This window comes from Rhynchophorus ferrugineus, unplaced genomic scaffold, assembly GCF_030347505.1.
Source record: "Rhynchophorus ferrugineus isolate W39M unplaced genomic scaffold, kcgeb_rfMv2 rfM1, whole genome shotgun sequence".
Lineage (NCBI taxonomy): Eukaryota > Metazoa > Arthropoda > Insecta > Coleoptera > Curculionidae > Rhynchophorus > Rhynchophorus ferrugineus.
Genome location: NW_027472580.1, coordinates 29,922,246 through 29,943,748, shown reverse-complemented (window position 1 = coordinate 29,943,748; position 21,503 = coordinate 29,922,246). Strand labels below are relative to the sequence as shown.

The window sequence follows — 21,503 nt, the reverse complement described above, 5'->3', positions numbered from 1 at the left end:
ATTCCTATTATACTCCTAGCTGACATCCGATTTATATTTGTGTGTTTTAAAGTTATATATAAGAAATAGTTAAATAAAACAATGTCAGCGCCTAAATATATAAAGCATTTCTAGTCAAAAAAATATATACCGTCTAAATTTAATAAAACCTTGTTCGGTCCATTTTACATTTTACAAATAAAAATATTGAAAAAAACAATATATAGTTTAATTTTTGCTAAATAACACAATTTTGTAATAGAATAAAATTTGTAATAAAATAGCTAAGTTATTTTGAGAAAACTGTGTGGCGTAAATTCCCTATTCTTAATTATTTCATGAAAAAGATCAGCTGTACATTTTTGTCTTTATGCGTCATTTGTTGAAGTATAACAATCTGTTATACTCCGAAAATATCAAAAAGATATCTTTGTGACAGATTTCACATTTTTTATTTAATTAAGTTCTTGTTAAAGTCATAGAGAAATAGAGAATTAACTTCATAAGAAATTTTAGCGAAATGTTTCGCGACGTCCAACATGTAGATGTCGCTACCTTTAATATATTACTTGTTTAATTCGCTATGCTAAGAGCCGCGACGGAATCTGATTGGTTCATTTCGTTCTATGGTTTGTTTATTTTGTACGCCATTTTCAATGTACTCTATATAGAGAACAGTGTGGTTAGCTTTTTATAACGTTTATACATTAATTTATTATTTTATTTTATTTTATTAGTATATACAAGTCGATAGTTGAAATGCATTCCCGTTCTAGGAAGTGTTGTGTGCCCGGATGCACAGATACTGAGGGAATGCATCATCGTTTTCCGTTAAAAAAGCGATCTTTAAGAAGTGAGTAGAAACATTAAAAATCCTAAACTTGTTGGGTTAAACATGAAACAGATATATGATCGCTACCATGTAAGACATTTTTGTGATACATTTAAACTTTCCTTTAAGTACTTATGAACAAATTAGTGATGGTGAAAATAATACCACGAGCCCAGAATATAGAAGGTAAATTAAAGCACTCATCACACATCACTAAGTCAGATCTCTGTTCATAATTGTTACCATTAATTTCTAAACTGTTTTACTATATTTGTAGTGCCTATTCCCATTGTTCCAGGCCCACAACCAGGGTGTTCGAAGCAAGTATCATCGGCATTTGAACAAACTCCAGAAGGTAATGCTAAAGTTTATATTCATTCAGCTAGTATCCCCCTTTCTGCTTATTCTTACTGTTAATTACTTGACTCTATAATTTCAGTCCTTTCAGTCAGTCGTTGTACCGTAGTGTACATCTCAGGTTATTTAGTAAAATTTTTTAAAAAATATATTAAGTGTGATTTCTGTTTACATACAATTTTGAATAAATCAGTGGACCCACAAATTGAGACTGATTTTAAAGAGGCAGGACAATATCTCGTGGCCCAGACTCTAACAAAATTGTTTTATATACTGTCAGTAGGTCTTTGAGCTATGTCCTATTTTATTCACCAATTTGGCTACGTCGATAATATAACAAAATTTTTGTCAAATGTTTAAAAAAAAAGTAAATTTAAAACCCTTCAGTTGTACATTCCATAATGATCTTTCGGATAAAATATTAAAAGTACTGACGGAGAGACGGAAGAGATAATTCTGATTTGCAATGCACCAAAGTTTCTTGCTTACGCTTTTATATACATATATATATAATATTTATATTTTATAGATATATTTATATTTATTTATTTTTAAATATTATATTTATATGCATATTTAATTGAATTTAATACATTTATTTCAGAAAAAAATGTTTTTTATTTAAATTTCATTGGTCAATTAAACATGACGTTAAGGCCGTCAGGTGCCAAATTTTACTAATGAGCCAATCAAATATCTTTACAGTAAAATATTTTTTTTACAGGTGCCTATAATGGAGATTTAAATTGACCAATCAAATTACGTGAATGGTCCGTTATAGCTCGTTCTGGATGTTGGGCAAAGCAAAACTTTGAGCCAAAGTCCCCTATTGAGTTGCATCTCTATTACTCTATGGTTAAAGTTCAATAAATTCCGAGGAAACTTATTGAATGCTGTACTGTGAGTAAACACATTGTATTGATAAAAATGTTAATATTGGTTGCGATGTACCAGCGATCATATTTTTTAAATCTTGTTAATTAGTTTTAAAGTTTTTATTCTTGAATGAAAGGGCGAATAGTTTTAGACGACCGCTATCGAATTATACATTCGAGACGAACATTTGAATACTATTTCTTTAAGTAGAAAATATAAATGCACGGTAATAAGAAAAATGACAGTACTTTTTGATGTATTTAAAATATGTCTTTGTGTAATTTCGTAATGAAACAATATAATTGAATATAATTTGCTGAATTACTCGAAAATAACAATTCACTTAATTGATATTTACTTAACAGTCAAACAATCTTAACAAAATTTTTACAGTTCTGAATATTATCTTCATTTTTATCTAACCTTCTTTTTCAGCTTCAAATATATATTTTCGAACACTATTTTAAAAAATTGTTTAGTAGAATAATTTGTTATTAGCATTTAAAAAGGAGCTGGATTTCATTTTTTATTAAATTTAAAATAGTAATATGCATTTTAAAACATTCTCTTGAATTTAATTAAAAATCTGTACACTATTAAAATTTTTCCACAAGTATCATTTTATATAATCGAAATAAACCAAAATATTAGCGTGCTTTACCTTTTAGTTTCAAAGTCTCACCAATTCCAACAATTTGTCTTCAACAACTTCAAACGACATCAAAAAACTATTAATTAGGAATAATTAGGAAACAATTTATGCCGCTTTGTATGTTGTGTCGAAGGTCAAATAGTATCAGAATTGTAAGTGTCAATTTTTGAAAAACTTATGAAAATATTTAATAACTATCGATTATTACAATTGATGTTTAATTCCAATTAATATTAATCACTGACAATTGGGATAATTTCCTTATATATATATATATATATATATATATATATATATATATATATATATATATATATATATATATTATCTTCTAATTATGTAAGTTGATTTTCAAATAATTTGGGTAGTCAAGACACTGTAAATAATATATCATGAGACAAAATATATATTTTCGTTTATTTGTTCGTTAGAAAATTCAATATATTATTATAGTATGAATTATTAATACTGTTAAGAACATACAAAATATTCCATGACAGAAAACTATAAAATTGCACCTATGTTAAACTTTATTATAAATAATATGAAATAATAAAAAGTTATATTTCTTAAAAGTTAAATGTAATGTCGGTTTTTGTTTTTTGTTTTTTAATAAATTATTTTTATCAATAAATATAATTAGTGGTCTCACATTTTCCTTTGATTTAAAACAGGTAACGTCATCTTGTTCCACTTAAGTACAAACATTAAATTTAAATGTAAAAGCACGTTTAATATGACTAGTTCATAATGGAAAAACAGACTTTCAGTTCGTCATTTTCCGAATCAAAATTAAATACACTTGAAGACTACGGGTATGGTAGAGACTAAAACCGATCTGGTCGGTATTTCTTGATTAAAATTAAAAGAGGAAGGGGACTCTGGTGAAAATGTGATACCACAATCTTAAGGCATTTTACTACGAAATGATGAACCCCGTTTGGTTGGTACCGGTGCTGCTTTGGTCGTACTAGAGGTTGTCGGTTTCATGAAGCTCATCCCTTGGGGTCTTGGAGGTTTACTGCCGTTAGAGCTGCTACTTGAAGGTGAACGTTTCAGGGGCGGTTTTGGGACGGGAGTATTAGAACTAATAGCTTTACTGTTGGTGGTCCGTTGTATAACTCGTGACGGCGTTGCCTGTAAAACTCCGGATGGTTTAATTGGTAACCGCTTAACGGTGTTGATAGACGTGGAGCTATTTAATGAGCTCCTTGAGCTGGCGATGCTGTTGCGAGAATTGGATTTCTGGATTGGAGCGTTCTTGTTCGGTGTTCTGTCACTTTGTCGTATACTATCCGAACGACGTGGAACCAATGGCGCTTTTTTCACTGGTTCCCTAACTGACGACGATCTTTTCAAGTTACTCTTTGGTTCAGTGCTTCTGGCTTGGATAGTTTTCGACTTGGTGACTGGTTCCTTTTTAACCACGAACTCGGTGTTTTCCAGTCTAAACGGTTTGAATGGCGCCATATCGCTGGTGTCTGGTATGTCGTGCTCATAGATACCCCCACCCGAAGACGCTCCTTGACTAGGGGATTCAGACATCAAGCTTTGAGACTCTTCGAAGCCTTCGTCTTTATCATGTTCACGTCCTTTACGAGGAATATCGATTTTGCTAGATTCAACCTAAAACAAAAATAGCTTAAAATATATTCATCACAAGTTCAGTTGTAATAATTCAGTTAAATAATAATCATAATTACTAATAACTAATTATAACGTAAATTAAATCGATTTTTTCTTTCAATTAATAAATATATTAAAGTTTGTATATATACAAATTATGTAATTATGTATGTTATGGAGAAGGTCTTCATTAAGATATTAAAGAAGATAGGAACCTACTATGTTCACTGAGCCTAATGAATTAAAGTATAAGCGAAAAATGCAGCAGCATTAAACATGACTTTTACTTTTTAACTTTTTATATAGAAATAGATATGTGAAAAAATATTTACATAATCCAATATCGGTAGCAATTAATAATAATCACATAGTGTGCCATTAATGATGGATTATGAAAAAAACTCACATCTTACATAGCTCAAAAAAATCCCACTCAATGTTGCACGTGCCACCTTTCTCATCAAATAATAACATGAATTTGAAACTCTAGAATCCTTACTTGCATAAAGGTACGTTCAAATATATATTTAGGGATTAATTCTGATATAGAAGGGCAAAACTAATCTATATATCTTAATCGGCTTAGCAAAAAGCTTGCCTCCATTTTTCAAGAAAATGGGAGCACCTGGAGGCGTGAAATTTGGCACGATTAAAGCTTATATCAAGGAAGAATTTTTATGCCTAATATTTTTGTGTAATATGCGCAACAAATAAATAAAACGAAAAACGCACAAATCAAGTAACCTGGAATATCCCTCAGATTGATGACACAAAATACATAAACAAACCCAGCGGGTAGCCGTACAGACTAAGAGTTTAGCTCGTCGACAATAACGTACTAAGATCGAGTCTCGCTGGGGATAAAAGTTTTCTTTAAATATTAGGACTGTTATTAATTGATATGGTTCTGGAGACATAGTATATCATTGTACTAAAGGTCTGATTAATAATTAATTAAATACATAATTTGCATATATGGAACACATAGGACAAATAGAAGAAATTATGAATTATTAACAGTACATTTTTTAAAGCATTAATAAATATTAAGGTATATTTATTATGTTTAATTTTGTTCCTTGAACCTTGTATCAATTATTTAGATTATTTACTGTATAGACTTAAATTTTGGAAAATCAAGAGTCAATTTAATGATTGTAAATACATTCCTTTAAAATACATTTCCAAACTGTGTTCGTTATTGTTTTAAATACATGAGAAAGTTAAATATCAATTATCAATTAAAATTGTTTTACTCATATATTTTCTGTTTTAATATACAAACATATATTAGTTCATTTATTATTCCATAGTTATGTTTAAATCATAAAACATAACTCATGTAAGTTGGTCACTCGCCAGTCGGTAGGCTTTAATGCTGAGGACCGTGGTTCGGAGTCCACGTTAAACTGTAGGTCCAGTCCAGATAAACCCATAGTTGGTAAAAGGAGACTTTAATATATATATATATATATATATATATATATATATATATATATATATATATATATATATATATATATATATTTATATATATATTACTTATAATACTTTGTTATAACGTTCAGTGGCGTAGTAATTTACACTTATTAATACTTTGTTGATTGTTGAAAGTTAATGGAAATTAGATTTAAATAAATGCTGTTTAAATAATGTTAATGAGTCTTAGTTATTGAGATAGTTTGCAAATATTTTAATATATGTTAATCTGTAGACATTTATTTTAATTAAATACTGTGAAAATAAGTTTTAGTAACATATAATTTTTAAATTAGTCCTATTACTCTATTATAAGACAAACATGATTAATTTAATACATTGTGGTCGGATTTCGACCACAGGGCGATCACTAATAATTTGAAATTACCTTCAAACCAGTAGGAGGAATGAAATCTTTTAACTCATCAACACTGCTGTTGCCGCCTGTTATTCTTAACGCCATTTGAACATCGCTTGGACACACTCCAGTTTGATTTCTTGTTCTCCTTGACGACGATCTCAGCGGTCTATAAAAAATTAAATTGGTAACCACAATATAAAAACGAAATAGTAATGAAAAAATTACTCTGGTGTAACAGGTGTTTTGAGTTTTTCTTGCCATGCTTTAAGTCTGCCCTCCTTCTGTTCATCGCCACTATCGTTGGACGGCTTTACCAATTCCCCTGATGGCGATTTAACTTCTGGAGGTGAATCGATTGTTGGTGATGGTGTTTCATTGGTATCTGTATTTCGCTTATACCTATTACAAAGTGGTTTTTTAGAAAATTTAAGTATCAAGGAAATCATGCCCACCTTCTGGTTCTTCTTGCAGCCGAAAACCTGTCAAACTGACCATCACCAAAAGCTGTGTTTTCAATATCCAACATCCTTTTGCATGGACTCGGTGGCACTGGATCTCTTTTTTCCACTGGCGTCGGGATATAAACTTTTCGGACGGCTGGAGGTGTCTCTATGTTATCTTGATCAATTTCTACTTTATTGCTGCTAACTGATGAAGAATCTATGCTCTGTTGTGATTCTCTAATTTTCGATGACACATTTGCTAAAATAATATACCAGTTAATAATACATAAATGTATTATCAATAATATAACTATTTTACCTAAATTTGATTTGGTTTCTTGTGTTGGACTATCAACAGTTTCAGTTGGCTTTCTAATGTATAAAGTTAGCTTATCAGCCGCAGGGCGTTCTGCCAAAGAGTTAATCAAATTTTTTCTATTGCTATCTTCTTTAATTGGTTGAACATAAGTAGATCTATCAATTCTTGGGAGAGTGTGACGACCTCGAACTTTATCCTCTTTGGTTTCTTCGGTGCTGTTTGCGACATTCAAAGTGGATTTACGCCAAGCAGATTTATCTTTAACTTGTGGCTGAACCTCTGAAATAAAAAGATTAAAATTAACTTTCTCTTAAATCACACATCATATGTATAGTAAAATAAAGAAATTAACATATATGAGAAAAATAAAATGTTCCAAAAGAATGTATACCTTCAACAGTTTCAATAGCTCCAACTATATCCATATTATCCAGAGTTGATGATGGCTTCCAAGAAGGATTTGTTTTTCTATAAGTTGACTGACTGCCACTATAAACTTGCCTTCCTTCAGGTAGAGTATCTAAACCTCCACCTCTCTCACTTTCTATATTTAAAATAATAAGGAGACATTATTACTGAACATCATAAATGTTAAAACTCTTACCAGAATCTTCAACCGATTTTCTCGTAGTCAATCTTCGCGTCTGTCTTCTCTGATCATCGCTGGACTGTGTGGTTTCGTTGGCCTGTAGCCAAGATTCTATCTTCAATTTCCAGTCTTTAGATCTGGTTTCATCTTCAGGCGCTGAACATATAGTTTTATTTTCTGCCAATGGTGACGGCGATGAAGGCCTCTCTCTATCCGATGAGAAATCGGCACCCAACAACGCGGGACGTTTTCTAGGACCACTTCCTCTGGCTTTTCTTGCCCAGGAACGATCTTTTACCAATATAAATAAATATTTGATTTGTCTTAAGTTTATTCATGCTTACCTAAACTACCCCAAGACTTTCGTTCTCTGTTACTATCATGTCCAGAGGCCCTTAAGAAGTCCATTAAGCTACCTTCGTCCTCCTCTGAGAGTACTCTACTTCTTCGTCGCCTCAAACTTCCATTTGGTGTGATATCTGGATTCATATATTTTACTAATGTTATAGCGCTATTAATCACCAATTATTTACCTGGTGATTTTTCTTCTTTACTTTCGCTGTTACCCCCGTTAAATGAATCAAGTCTTTTTCGAGACATTGAAGGTGAGCTTGTTATAGATAATTCATCTTCGGATGTACCAAGGGAATTTGTAAATTTGCGACCCTGAAAATTAAAATATATCGAGCAACTTCCATATTAAAATAACATTAGGGATATAAATCTTTGTATAAATTAATTATTTATTAAATATAATTTTAACAATTTTTAAGTAAAAGTAAATAGTTGCAATATCTACTGGAATATTAACTGTTTATAAATATTTTCAAAGATAATTCGTTACACAGTTGACTGTGAACAATTTACTTTGACATACTATTGGTCAATACTTATTGTATTCTAAACAAAGGTTATACTAAATTCTTAGGAAAAACTTAATTAAGAGAATATAAAATAAGAAAAATAATTTTGAATGAAAAGTGAAAATGTGTTAAAACAAATTAAACTGGGCTTCGTATATAAAAACTTGATTATGGAAAATTTCAATTATAATAATTATGTCACATACTTTCTTATTAAAACTACTTCTGGTATCGTAGATCTGCATATCGATGAATGGTCCTTCAGCATCTGCAGCTCCAAGACTTTCCACTGTTAAACGATAACGAAAGATTATTAAAAATAAATATTTGATCATTACAAGCCAAGTTTACTTTGTTTTCTTTTCGTAGCTAATAATTCCTCTCGCTGTTTCCTCCTTGCATTTGCTTGTTCTTCCTGCAGTCGTCTTCTTTCATTCTCAGTTATGGCTTGCTTAAATTTAGAGTAAAATCCATGAAAAACTCTAAAGCACTCCTCAATCTTGAAAGAATTAGCATCCTCGCAGAAAAATTCCGACAACTGCTTTCTCACGTTATCCAATTTTTTTAGCTCTCTTTGAAGACTAGACACCTCATTTTGAGCCATCTAGAATCAATTATATTTAACTTTTATTAACTGAAATTAACTAAACTTTTTAGTAAAAAGGAATTAATTTTTACAATATCAGGTATTTTTATAATATTCTTTCCTTCTATAAAAAAGTTTAAAATACTTGTTAACAGTGTGATTTCATCAATAATAACAATCAAGATATACAATCGAATAAGTAACAAGATAAAGAAATAATTTATATCTACTCTGTAGTAATAAGTTAACAAGTTTGACTTACCACAAGAAATTCAGTCATTTGTCCTTTAATTTCTGGTTCAGTTGAAGGTATATCAATCTGCTTGTTGATTTTCTTGATTCTAACATCTAAAGCGTTTATTTCATTATGAAGTTGTTCCACGGTAGTTCTAAAAAGGTAGATTGTTAGACGGGAGAGTTCTGTTTTGCTACACCCGATACTTACTTCGCAGCATCTTCCAAAACATTAATATTATCAGTAAAGGAAAGTAATTTCTTATTCTTTTTCTCAGCTTGCTGTGAAAAGTGTTATATTATTGAAAATAAAACTTGTTTTTAAGTTTACTATTTACTTACCAAAGCGACAAAGTGTATTAAATTCATATTTGGCTTATTTGCTCTGATATCTGTAATCTTTTGTAAGGATGATAATTTTACTCCAGCAGCATCTCCAGCATACCCTCCCTATAAAAGCGTTATAATAATGCTTTCAAATAAATTAATATATAATTAAAAAGTTAATTAAATTTTAAATGTACATTGTAAGGAAATATTTTGAATTAAAATAAATTGATAAATGAATAATATTAACCTGTACGTAGAATAATAAGTACTTACCGAATTTAAGAAATTCCCTGCTACCAAAATCATATATAGAACTTCTTGTAATGGTTTGTTCGTCATCAAATCTAATTAAAATACATAACAATAAATTATACCAAGTAGACTAATTTTAAATGAAAATAATTATTTTAAATAAGGATTATTGTTTCCTAATATAGATAACCACTAATACAAATAGGAAAATAAGAGATCTTGATAAAGATACAAAATATCACATATAAATATACCTATACATTTTTAAAACCAAATTACCTTGTGCTGCACTGATCATTGAACTTATACTCGGCTCCAAATAGCTCATATTTGAGGCAAATTCCTCCTTCAGTAGCATACTTTCTATTCGTAACTTGTAACTAAAAAAAATCGATCTTTTTTTAAATAAACGTATCAACTGAGTTCAATATATCGTACTTTGACAGATTAGTTAGTTGAATAAGGAACTTTTCGGCGTTCCCAAGCTTCGAGAAATCTCCATTGAAAGATTTCAACATATCCAATTCATCCACTTCGGGCAAAATCTTAAGGAGACCTTTTAGTTTCTCAGTTCCAATCTCGTCATGCTCACCATTTTTGATCAGTTCAATTATATCTTCATTTGAACTATAAGAAACATGCGTAGAATATATTTTTCAATAAGTTTAACGTACATTAACAGATGGTGATAACGTTGGTGTTTCGAGCATTCCGGATGTATGCGATGTTTTCGTTAAAATTTTAATTTTGAGAAAGCACAGTCGTTAACAATGGAACAAAAATACAAGTTTCGTTTCATCACCATGTATAATATTTTTATCTATTACTATTATCTTGAGTTTAAACAAGATGTTAAATAATAGTGTGAACATAATAATATGGCTTAAAGACAAGTTGGATCAGGATAAAGGTAAGAAGTTAAAGAAGTTATTAGCAGTTTTAAACATGCAAATGAATGATACATTTTACAAGTCTAATTAAACAACCTGTTATGATATACTTTATTATATATACCTTCGAAACTGTTTAAGGAATATGTTGATATTCAAGCTACGTTTTCCATCTAATAAGGTGATTTCTTGCACTTCTTTTCTCACCCTACGATCGTCACTACCATCACGGTTTCCTAGCTTAGGTGAAGAGTTTGCAGAAGGAGGCGCTTGTTGGCAAAATAGTCCTTCCATTTCCGACCAGTCCATGTCGGCAACAGGGGAACGTTGGTGCCTAAATGCAACTTGAGTCCATATATTATTTTTACCTACAATCTACACAAAAAAATCAGAAATATTGATACATAAACTAGATCCTAAAAATGTAAAATTTGCTGAAAATGTAAAAAATATTCTCTTTAAGTTGCTTAAAAGTTGTTGTCATTAATAGTAATAGGGAATGTTATTATTAACATTTAACTTATTAAAATAAAAATATGTTTATAGAGAAACATAACTTTTTTTTTACCTTATTACTTGGTATCTTGTTCCAATTAATTGTCTTCATTTTCGTTTTTGGAATTGGAATTTCTTGTTGGGGTAACTTCTCTATCACAGTTGGGTTCTCCGTCGATGAGGATGATTGCGATTGATTTTGAACAATTTTGTTTTTCGCTAATGGCACTGATAATTGTAACTGAGGTGGGGCGGGAGGAATATTAGGCGGAGGTGGCGGAGGCGGTGGTAGTCCAGGAGGTGGAGGTGGCGCAACAAAGGTAGGACTTAGGGGAGTGTTGGAGGTTAACGACTGCTTTCTGCTACCGGGACTTGTATCATTTTTATGCTGGCAATGGCAAAACAGTCTTGATTGTACGCTGGGGGTTCTCAATAACTTTGGCACATCATCACGTCGTTCCAACAAAGTCGCTTTATGCACCAGTTTTTCAGCGGTATCCCAGATAATATCACTGATAGGTTCTTTTGGATCAATCCGTAGGAGATGCTGGAGGATACTGATAAAGGGAATTTCCTGAGGGGTATCTGTCACCTTAAAATATACAAAATGGTCAGTTAATTGACCGAATTTATAATATAATAACAAACCTGTTTCAATATAGCGTAGAATATGTCTAATGGAGAATTGAGATCCACTCCATGGGAACCTTGGAGGCTTTGGGCCTCGTCACTTTCCCTCTGTTCATCAAATACATCCAACTGAACAGCTAATTCTGGTTCAGCTTCAGAACATTTTCTAAAAAGAAATTCTCAGGTAAATGTGGTTCCTTTTAGATTCTGATTTTTTTATATACTATTTGAATGAAATTTAATTTAATTTTGGTAATATAGTTAAGATGAATATACAGCAATTTAATTTTATGTTATTGTCTTATATCTCCTAATTTTCATTTTATTCAAACAACATTAAAATAGTAATGCAAATGATGTGGACATTTCGACGAATGCGCTAGGTACTACTAACAATTAATAATCAATTCTACATTAAAATTTTTTGTAATAATATTAATAATTGTAATAGATATTTATTATTTTATATATTTTAATTAAGAAAAGTAATTTTTTGTTATTACGGATGTATTATATAACTGTTATATATTTAAATATTTAGCTTTCATTTCCATCTATATATCATTTCTATTTAAAATCCATATTTACTTAAATGTAATTTAAGAAAGTTAACACTAACACTAAGAATTAAAATTAACACTCATATCATCTTATTCAAATAAACTTTTATTATAATATATATTTTGTTGTATAAGTTATAAGTTATGCACCAAAAGTTTAACACATTTTTGCATAATTGTATACTTCCGGTTACAACTGTATAATAAAAACCCACAGTTACATATTTATTAATGTAGATTGTAGAAGACCTATATATTTCTTTAAATAATTTGTTTGGCAATGCAATACATTTTTATAATTTCCACAAAGGAAAGTTTCACAAAAAACATATCGGTTTTTAATTTGACAGGCATTCGATATTTTAAGGCTATTTAATAATTTTAATGATACCTGATTATCGATTACCTTGACTTTATTTTATATTAACGTTTTAATAACATTAATTATGTTCTCACTCAGAATTGACGTGAAGGTAATGAAGAAAAATTCATATACTATACCTCTGTAATTTATATAATTCGCAAAAAATTTTAGTTAATATAATTATAATACAAATGCAGTGAGTTGATAGGAAAATAATTTCGACTAACATTTATGTTCTTTGTTCAGGAAAAAAATATGTTAGCTCTGAACAGTCATTATTCAGACTCAATATTTAATAAGAATTTGGCCAGAATTGTTAGTTACTTAATTTGTCTGTTATAATTTCTTAAATCTATTATTTAATTCTGTTAGGTAGTTAGTTTTGTGATGCCTCTAATATTTCGAGGCGTATAGGTAAATTGGTAAAATCACAATTCAATATATATTAGTTTAGCTTCAGATATTGATAGCGACAACTTTCCAAAGATTTTATTTATTTCTTCACTGATTTAAATCCATTACCAGGCCTTTTCCAGGAATATAAATTTAAGTACATGAATTATGAAACTTTGAGTATAGAATAAGTTGTTTTTCAATCAATAGTGAATATTACAAAATTAGACCATTGAATATTATATAACTTTGGTTGTGAATTAAAGGCAAGTGCATTGATAGCCGTACATCTTCGGTATGTTTTGTACATTTTCGCGGTTACTATTAAAGTTCCTGCAAGGACGAATTTCCTGAAGGTTAAAATCTGTTGCTTCGGTTAGTATTGCAGTATAATGAATTAATTAATTACCTATAGCGTTTGAATTAACGCTAAGATTGGTGTGAATAGTTGTTCAATAACCGGGTTTGTTCGCCAATATAAGGATTTTTCTTAATAAGCAAGAAAACTTTCCTTTCTTAAATTCAATTTTATAGATGTTGTGGGTGCATTATTGTCATCTTTCTTGAGACTAAGAAAAATCTGCTAGTTTGGAAAGTATCTGGCAGTCATGACTTAAAAACATTTATATAACGATGGAAAAAAGTAATTTCGGTTTTCCCGTCCTAGTAGCAATAGACTCCAGAAATATTTACTTAATCATAACATCTATAGACAGAAAATAATTTCCATCATATTTTGGTATTTTACTTGTTTTTATAAGGGAAAACGCTGCTGAAACGAAATGAAATCGATCCATTTTCGAAACGAATGATTACAACCCCTGAAAAGCATCATTAGCTTTTCGCATCTGGCAAAATCATTAATTTGACGTGGTTCTACTGTTAAGAACTATATTATATATTATCCATAGAAAAGGCACACATCTTTAGTGATTCAACAAACATTAAGTGGGATTGGCTGAGAAATGTTGATGCACCGTATAGCTTACTCCGTCGAACTGCTATTTGTTCTGGACTCTACCAAACTCTCTTGATGGTGTAAAGCTAGCTTCAAAAGAGGCTTGTGAAAATTATTTACATTTTTTGTATAAACATTTTGTAGAGTAAAAATAAAGTGTTTGTTGTATAAAGTAAGATTGGCGCTATTTTTTTAACAATCTATATAAATCAATATCAATTGTCGTATGTATACAAGCGCATCACTTCAGAATGGCCTCACCTATTTGGTTAATAATTTTTTTGGTTATGATTGCATTTTTCAGAACATCATTTGTACGAAGCAAAAAGCTCGAAAAATCGAACGGAAAAGTGAAAAATGTAGGTTGAAAATTGAGTGAGTGAGAGAGAGAGTAAACTGGTAATTCTAACCATATTCAAAAATATGGTTAGAATTACCGATTAATCGATTCAATAATTTGCTCGAAAAAACTCTTTTGATTTTGCTTATTTTTTGAAAAAGTAGTAAAGATGTAGAATGTTATATTGTATTATCTATTTAAAAATATATTAGCAACAGTAGCTCATAAAGAGCTCAGTGTTTATGTCATTTTGACTGAAGGAGCGCTTAGGTAGCATGTGACGCGAGCGTGTCTCAAGCGTGATCTACCATAGCTCCGGAAGAACCCATACAGGGGACTTCAAGTGAGAGTTGTCAAGATAGACAATCAAACATGACCATTCGCTATTAATGTTTGGAGTTTAAATACAACTTCTTAGGAGACGAGATGACTCTACTGGATGAAGAGTTTTGACAAACGCTAACAGTCATTTCCAGATCAATAATTGCTGATGAAATTAATGTTTGCATTTAAACTCGATAAGAGATCGAATTTGTGTATATATGTAAAATTCTGAGATTAACAACGAATATACGAGTGACATTACAAAATGACAAATTGGGAGTGTTTTTAAAGGCATTATTACGTAGAAAAAATGGCGGAATATTGGCGCAAATTACAAGTATCGATCCAAGGGAAGTCAACAGTTATCCAACTGACTATGTAAATTTGTTAGGAATGCCACCACACAATTTACAGGTCAAGGTTGGTTTAATGATAATCATGTAACTTGAATCAATCGAAACTAGCAATGGCACAACATCAGCTGTTACAATCTTGAGGAACGACGTAATAGAAGCAACTATAATCGTAGGAAAATTAAAAGGCTTATTCCCAGAATACCAATAATTGCTGCTGATTTTCCTTTTGGATTTAAGCGTTCCATCCGCCTTACATTCGCCATGGTGATCAATAAATCAAAATGATAATCAATGGAAATGTATGGATTCATTACATCTTCAATTGTCGTATTTTTGGCATTGACGTGGTACTTTCCGCGCGCGAGAGTTCGCTACCATCGGTGTTATTTGTTTTTTTCTCCGGAAGGAATGAAAAAATAGTGTACATTACAAAGCATTGCAATAAACTATGGTCGAAATTATTGTCATTTTATTTTAATATATATATATATATATATATATATATATATATATATATATATATATTAATATAAAAAAATATTAAAATTGTGAATGATATAATAGGTAATAATTCGATTACTTTCTCGATTTTTGTTAAAAAATATTTCCGTTCTATAATAAATAAAGCGTTTACTTTATTTAAAAAAGCTCTAGTAGTTATTGTGCGACCATATATATATACTATGGTTATGAAATGGATTTGAAAGTGGATTTGAAACTGAAGACAAAAAAAATTAAGGCGAGGATTTGAAGGCATTATTCGATGATGATCCATGTAAAACGCAAAAAGGATATACAGAATTAATTGGACTAACCCAAGAAACGATTTTCAATCGTTTGAAGAACATGGGAATGATCCAAAAGCCAAATATTATGTGTCATATGAATTGAAGACATTGAAAGGCGTTTAGTCATATGTGAAATTCATGGTCATGGTTTTTTGCATCGTATTATTACTGGCCCTGAAAAGTCGATCCGTTACGATAATCCAGAGTGAAAAAAATCATGTGAGCCACTTGGCCATTTATCAACATTAATGGCAAATCCAAGAATATCCGTGGATTCAAGCTAGTGCTGTATTTAGTGGGATCAGCTTGGTGTGGTATACTATGAGCTAATAAAACCTAATGAAACCATCAACGGCGATCGCTACAGACTACAACTGAGGCGTTTGAGCCGAGCGCTGCCTGAAAAACGGCTAGAATACTATTAAGGTTACAACAATATTTCAACAAAACAATGCTCGAAAATGCTTGGAAATATTAAAGGCTAACCCGACGTATTCTCCAGACCTTGCTTGTTTTTCGGAAGAAGTCATTTTGGAAGAAACATCGTTCTTTCGAGATGGAATCTTTAAATGGCCTGAAAGATAGGAAAAGTAGCGGCTGTCGATGGATAGATAACACTGAATAAAAAAACATTCTGCAGATTTTTTACAACAACGCCTGAAATTGAAAACATCCTTAAAACTAATTTATATGATCTACTTTAAAAATATACATTAACTAGTTGACTTTTTTTAACGATTATCATTTATTAACCTCTAAAATTTCCTAAAATAAATAAAAAAGAACGACCAATTAACTCGACGGGCTTTTGAAGCCGCCCCGTGTCGATATAGACGTTATCTGAATAAATTTAACACGACATAAAGATGCCGATGACGCACCAAGTCTCCGCGCCGCTACAAAAGACAGACAAGCCGAACTATCTTTGTGTGCGAGGTTCTTGAACTTGGTGGATTCTATTCGGAACAAGCGGAGTGTTTTCATTAACGCAATGCACTTACCTTAAGTTATTCAGCACCGGAAGCAGATGACATCCTGCAAACGAAACAACGTCTGAATATTGAAGCGTTTAAAACTCAGTTTTGTACCGATCAAAACGTTATAATGGCGGCATATAGTGAATTTTATATGAGCACCATTAAACTGTTAAGACGATCACAATTAATAACTGGGTCAGCTCACCTATAAATTCGTTCCTAAGCCTAATCCTATCGACTAATCTTGGGGTTGATATTATTAGACAGTTAATGAAGGCCACTAAAGCTGTTTGATAGTCTACAGCGGTAGCACGGTCCAGTTCTTGAACCACGAAGGTCAGTCTATATCTCTCACCCTTAATTTTCTGTAACAAGAACGAAATTATTTATAACAGCTCTATATATTACTTTCAGTATTTAATATGAAAGGAATTCTAGTAAATGGACCATAGTCAGTATTATGAATAACCAAATTGTCAAAAGTTTGGGAAATGTGTCTTTTTCACCTCTCACCCTCAATTGTCTTCAACGAAAAAAAAAATTATTTATAACAGCTCTACGTTCGGTATTCATATGAAAAGAATTCTGTTGGTGAAATGTGACTTTTTGAATGAATGCCATTTTTTCTGACGTGAAGACCTCCTTTATCTGGGGTACTCACAAAACCGCAGCCTTTCAAATTCAGTTCTTAAGGAATACTTATTTTGATGAAGCTTTTCATTAGTAATTTGGCATCAGGGACTGAATAGTAAATACATTACATAGACGCCGCCAAAAAAAATGGCCGTCTCGTCGCCTCATAATAACATTTTTTTAAATATTCAAGTAAAAATCAGTAAGATTCTTTTTTCATTTTATCGTCATGGAAAAACAGTGATGAAAAATAGGTTCACCTGCAACTTCTTTATGTTAACAGTATTATTTCACTTAAATTGCTATGTTTAAGAAAATAACTATATATAAGAATATATTAAATATTGTAATTTATTTAAAAAAAGCAATTACTAAGGGTGTTAAGTTAATAAAAATAAATGTATGTTGACTTAATTGTAATTACTATGTATGCATTTTAGCATTGTAGCTAGTATCTGACATTTAAAATTATAACGTTAAGGCGTCGAGCAAATATTACTTAACTTCTTACAAGGTCAAGGCTTTCTTTTGCTTAAATTAGAACTCCGAATGTATAATTCAAATATCCATTTTGTAAACTATTAACTAGATACACATTTAATGATTTTATTAATCCTAACATCAGAGCAACTGAAACATCAGAGCAACTGAAACTCCTTGAAATTTAACATATATTTTTAGCGATCGAATGAAACTAGAAAATACTAGGGAAAAAAAAGCAAGAATGAGAATATCACTAAAGACGAATTACTACATCGATTAACTATGGATAAAATGTGAGTTCATTTTCTCACGCTTGAGTTAAGAGACAAGTTAAAATATTATATTAAAATGGGAAAATTATGTCGGCTTGCTGTGTGTTTAATATTAATTTGTCTTAACAAAAACAAATTAACGGTAATGGAGTCAGTCTTGGGGAATAATATCAGTAGTGGAGTAGAAATAAATGAGTTGCGATTAGAATTATTTTCGTAGATACTCTATTTAGTAAGTTGGCAGAATTTTGTACAGGGTCATTGTTCTAGTGAAAAATTATGTGCTAGGCTTGTTCTCGTGACTTTTTGGCATCCAACTGGTCAAGAATGTGGGAATAATAATCACTTCTCATCATTTCTATGACTTTATCATGATAATCTTTTTGCAAGATGTTTCGCATTCCTTTTCTAGACATTCTCTCAGCCTCAGCTTCATACACATCTTCATTCGCATCTTCTAACCAGATATTGTGCACTTTTTTTATTGTTTCCGGAGTGATTGCAATTTGCGTCCTTTATGTTAAATGTCCATGTTAAAATTCAGTTGCCCACTTTTTAACGGTTGGTATGGAAGGACTAGAGCCCCCGTAATCTATTGTCAACTCTGGATGAACTTTCTGAGAGATTAATCCTTTCAAAATGAAGAATTTTGTTACCGCAATCTTCAAGTTTATCCATTTTAATGAAAAACGCGCAAGGCGTCTATTCCTATAATGCGTGTCAGAAACGACATGAAAGAACAAATTGAACTTGTAATATGAACTGATGATACACGCACTTTGAGTGGAAAAGTATATATTTAAACACAATTTTTTATTATAATTTATTATTTTTATGTTATAATTTTTTATTTAATGTCATTTATTCAGAGTGTATTTCTAAGAAATAAAAATATATTTTCCGAAATTGTTATGTTTTGATTATCAGGTCGGAAATAATCTTGTGTAAGTACAAATAAGAGGCCTTAATCGAACAATTCTGTTTGCAATAAACACGCAATACGTAACTATGTACCCGTTATGTAACAAATATAAGGAAACAAACAAACACATGAAAGATATTAAATTATCTGGATTCAACATAACCGATAATTCTCACTATTGTTATGACATAAATCGTAAACGAATAATAGAAAATGGATAGTTTTAATTAATAAATATGTATTGAGAATAAGAACGTTCCAATTGTGTTGGAAAATTTAAACTTTTCAAATAATTATTTAATTTATTTTATTTATCTAATGTTATTTTTCAGCATGTTTGTCGTCAAACGCTGATGATACATTTTTCTAAAATGTTTCCATTATTCTGGCAATATGGCGATCCAAGTATCGCTCAATTTTCGCACTTCTTCCCATTTCGAAACCAGCTACCCTAGCCATGCTGCATCGATTTGAATAAGTGGTAATCTGGTACGTATAAGTGGTACGCTAGGTGATGTGCCTTGTTACTGCTATTCCTTTATTGCAAAATACCTCATTCAATTAATGTCGGTATATATCTGTAATTCATCTACAGTAACTCATTTGGTTATAGCAACTCCTAATACAATATACTATAATAATCCCACCATTTGCACAGTAAAATATTATGGGACTGGGATTAATTGCATTTTTGATGTTATGATTGTTGTATATATTGTTGTTGTTGTACAATATGCTACAGAAAACTTGTTTGGTAACCATTTTGTCATCTTTCCCATCGCATGTAAACTGTTTGAAAGTTATTTGGTAGTTTGAGCTGTGTTTTCGTCCAATAAGTCTTATAATTAATTGCCATGGCCGACAAAAAAATTGCCATTCTTCAATGACATAAAAATCATAATTTTTAAAAAGTTGAATCCAAAAATATAGTTTTCTCCATACCATCACCAACACCACGTGTTTGTTATTTTATGTAGAGAAATATCAAAACCAAATGATACTTTGCATTTTCAGCGATACATATCGGAAAAGAAAACATTAAAATATTGACAACAGAAAGCCAAACAATATACGAGTGTTCAAGTATTTATAAGTTTTCTTTATTTAGATCAATTTGTAATTGACATTAGTCCAATCAACAAATCTAACGCAGATTGAAATGGTTTGTATATATGTTGAGCAGATAAGGATATCAGATAACTTCATCACCTAACAAACACCATCAACAAACCGATCGCATGATATAAAAATCAAAAGGTGATTAAAAAATTAATTAAAAATTCATTATTACTGTTTTATATCGTATAATACTTTTAAATAGTTTTAAAAAGTAAAAATAGTTTAAATAGTTAACCAATGTTTTCAGTTTTCATGCGAATTCATTCTATCAAAATAGTAGTGTTCGGACAAACAATTGCATCGACAGCCACACATTCGGACTGACCAGACGGACATTCCTACAGTTTTTATCAATATTGTCACCTTATATGTCATAATTTATTAAAATGTACCAACCTTATAGTGTTCTAGAGTTTCTAGCGCTCTAGTTCGACCCTCTTCGTTATGAGCACAAAGCGCAGCTAACAATTCAAACATTTGCTTGCGCACGCGTACTGCTGATGATCCCGGCGCATCCAGGGCCGCCGCCAGTTTCCGCACATACTCCGGATGCTCGACGATAAAATCGAGACCGTCCCTGGCCTGTTGCGTTTCCGTCTCCATTCTCAGATAGGGTGCGCAGCTCTTGCTGCGTACGACCCTGAAATAAAATTACCATACTGTATATATTATCGATAAAATTAGTCGCGCGCCACTGTTTCATTGTTATTCAGAAAACGATGATAATTCGCGATAAACGACGACATCTAAATGTGCGAACTCGTCGAGTCCCACTCGAAGAATTAAATCATACTTCGATGAGAACATGTGGAACCCGCAATTGCTTTAGAATGGCGAATAAAACGTTTTCAGTGACAGTGGGTGTTTATCAGGGTTGTCATTACACAGGAAATATATATGGATTATATGCAATATGCATAACATTGGTATTTATTCTGGTTTTGTACGTGGCGCTTATTGATCTGAATTTATAATCTCACTTACATATTAAGATAATTATCTTAATATGTAAATTTTAGGGAATTTTAAGACATTACCAGTCAGTAAATTCGAATTTATTATGTATATATAGATATGAAGGACTGATAATTAAAACCGAATATGGCATACAAGGGTAATACATTTATATAAGATTGCGCTTTACAACTACCACTTTAGTTGTTTCTACAATTATTATATATAAATATTATATATTTATAACTATGACATTATTTATATAAC

General features: G+C 31.1%; 1 protein-coding gene across 4 annotated transcripts in view; it reads right to left on the bottom strand.

The window, feature by feature from the left end:
* Positions 1–3,088: 3,088 nt before the first annotated feature.
* The window catches only part of form3 (FH2 domain-containing protein formin 3), an 89,924-nt gene continuing 71,509 nt past the window's right edge, over positions 3,089–21,503 (bottom strand). For all 4 annotated transcript variants that reach the window (XM_076419277.1, XM_076419279.1, XM_076419278.1 and 1 more), the window contains 23 exons: positions 20,679–20,922; positions 17,059–17,218; positions 16,878–16,911; positions 11,812–11,959; positions 11,237–11,755; positions 10,793–11,043; positions 10,217–10,405; positions 10,058–10,158; positions 9,800–9,870; positions 9,539–9,646; positions 9,408–9,478; positions 9,225–9,351; positions 8,728–8,980; positions 8,583–8,665; positions 8,047–8,179; positions 7,858–7,992; positions 7,529–7,804; positions 7,316–7,468; positions 6,925–7,203; positions 6,615–6,864; positions 6,388–6,561; positions 6,190–6,328; positions 3,089–4,322 (listed from right to left, as the gene is read on the bottom strand). In XM_076419277.1, coding sequence (XP_076275392.1) covers positions 3,603–4,322; positions 6,190–6,328; positions 6,388–6,561; positions 6,615–6,864; positions 6,925–7,203; positions 7,316–7,468; positions 7,529–7,804; positions 7,858–7,992; positions 8,047–8,179; positions 8,583–8,665; positions 8,728–8,980; positions 9,225–9,351; positions 9,408–9,478; positions 9,539–9,646; positions 9,800–9,870; positions 10,058–10,158; positions 10,217–10,405; positions 10,793–11,043; positions 11,237–11,755; positions 11,812–11,959; positions 16,878–16,911; positions 17,059–17,218; positions 20,679–20,885 — 4,581 coding nt within the window. In that variant the 5' untranslated portion in view covers positions 20,886–20,922 and the 3' untranslated portion in view covers positions 3,089–3,602. The remainder of the gene's footprint in view (positions 4,323–6,189; positions 6,329–6,387; positions 6,562–6,614; positions 6,865–6,924; positions 7,204–7,315; positions 7,469–7,528; positions 7,805–7,857; positions 7,993–8,046; positions 8,180–8,582; positions 8,666–8,727; positions 8,981–9,224; positions 9,352–9,407; positions 9,479–9,538; positions 9,647–9,799; positions 9,871–10,057; positions 10,159–10,216; positions 10,406–10,792; positions 11,044–11,236; positions 11,756–11,811; positions 11,960–16,877; positions 16,912–17,058; positions 17,219–20,678; positions 20,923–21,503) is intronic.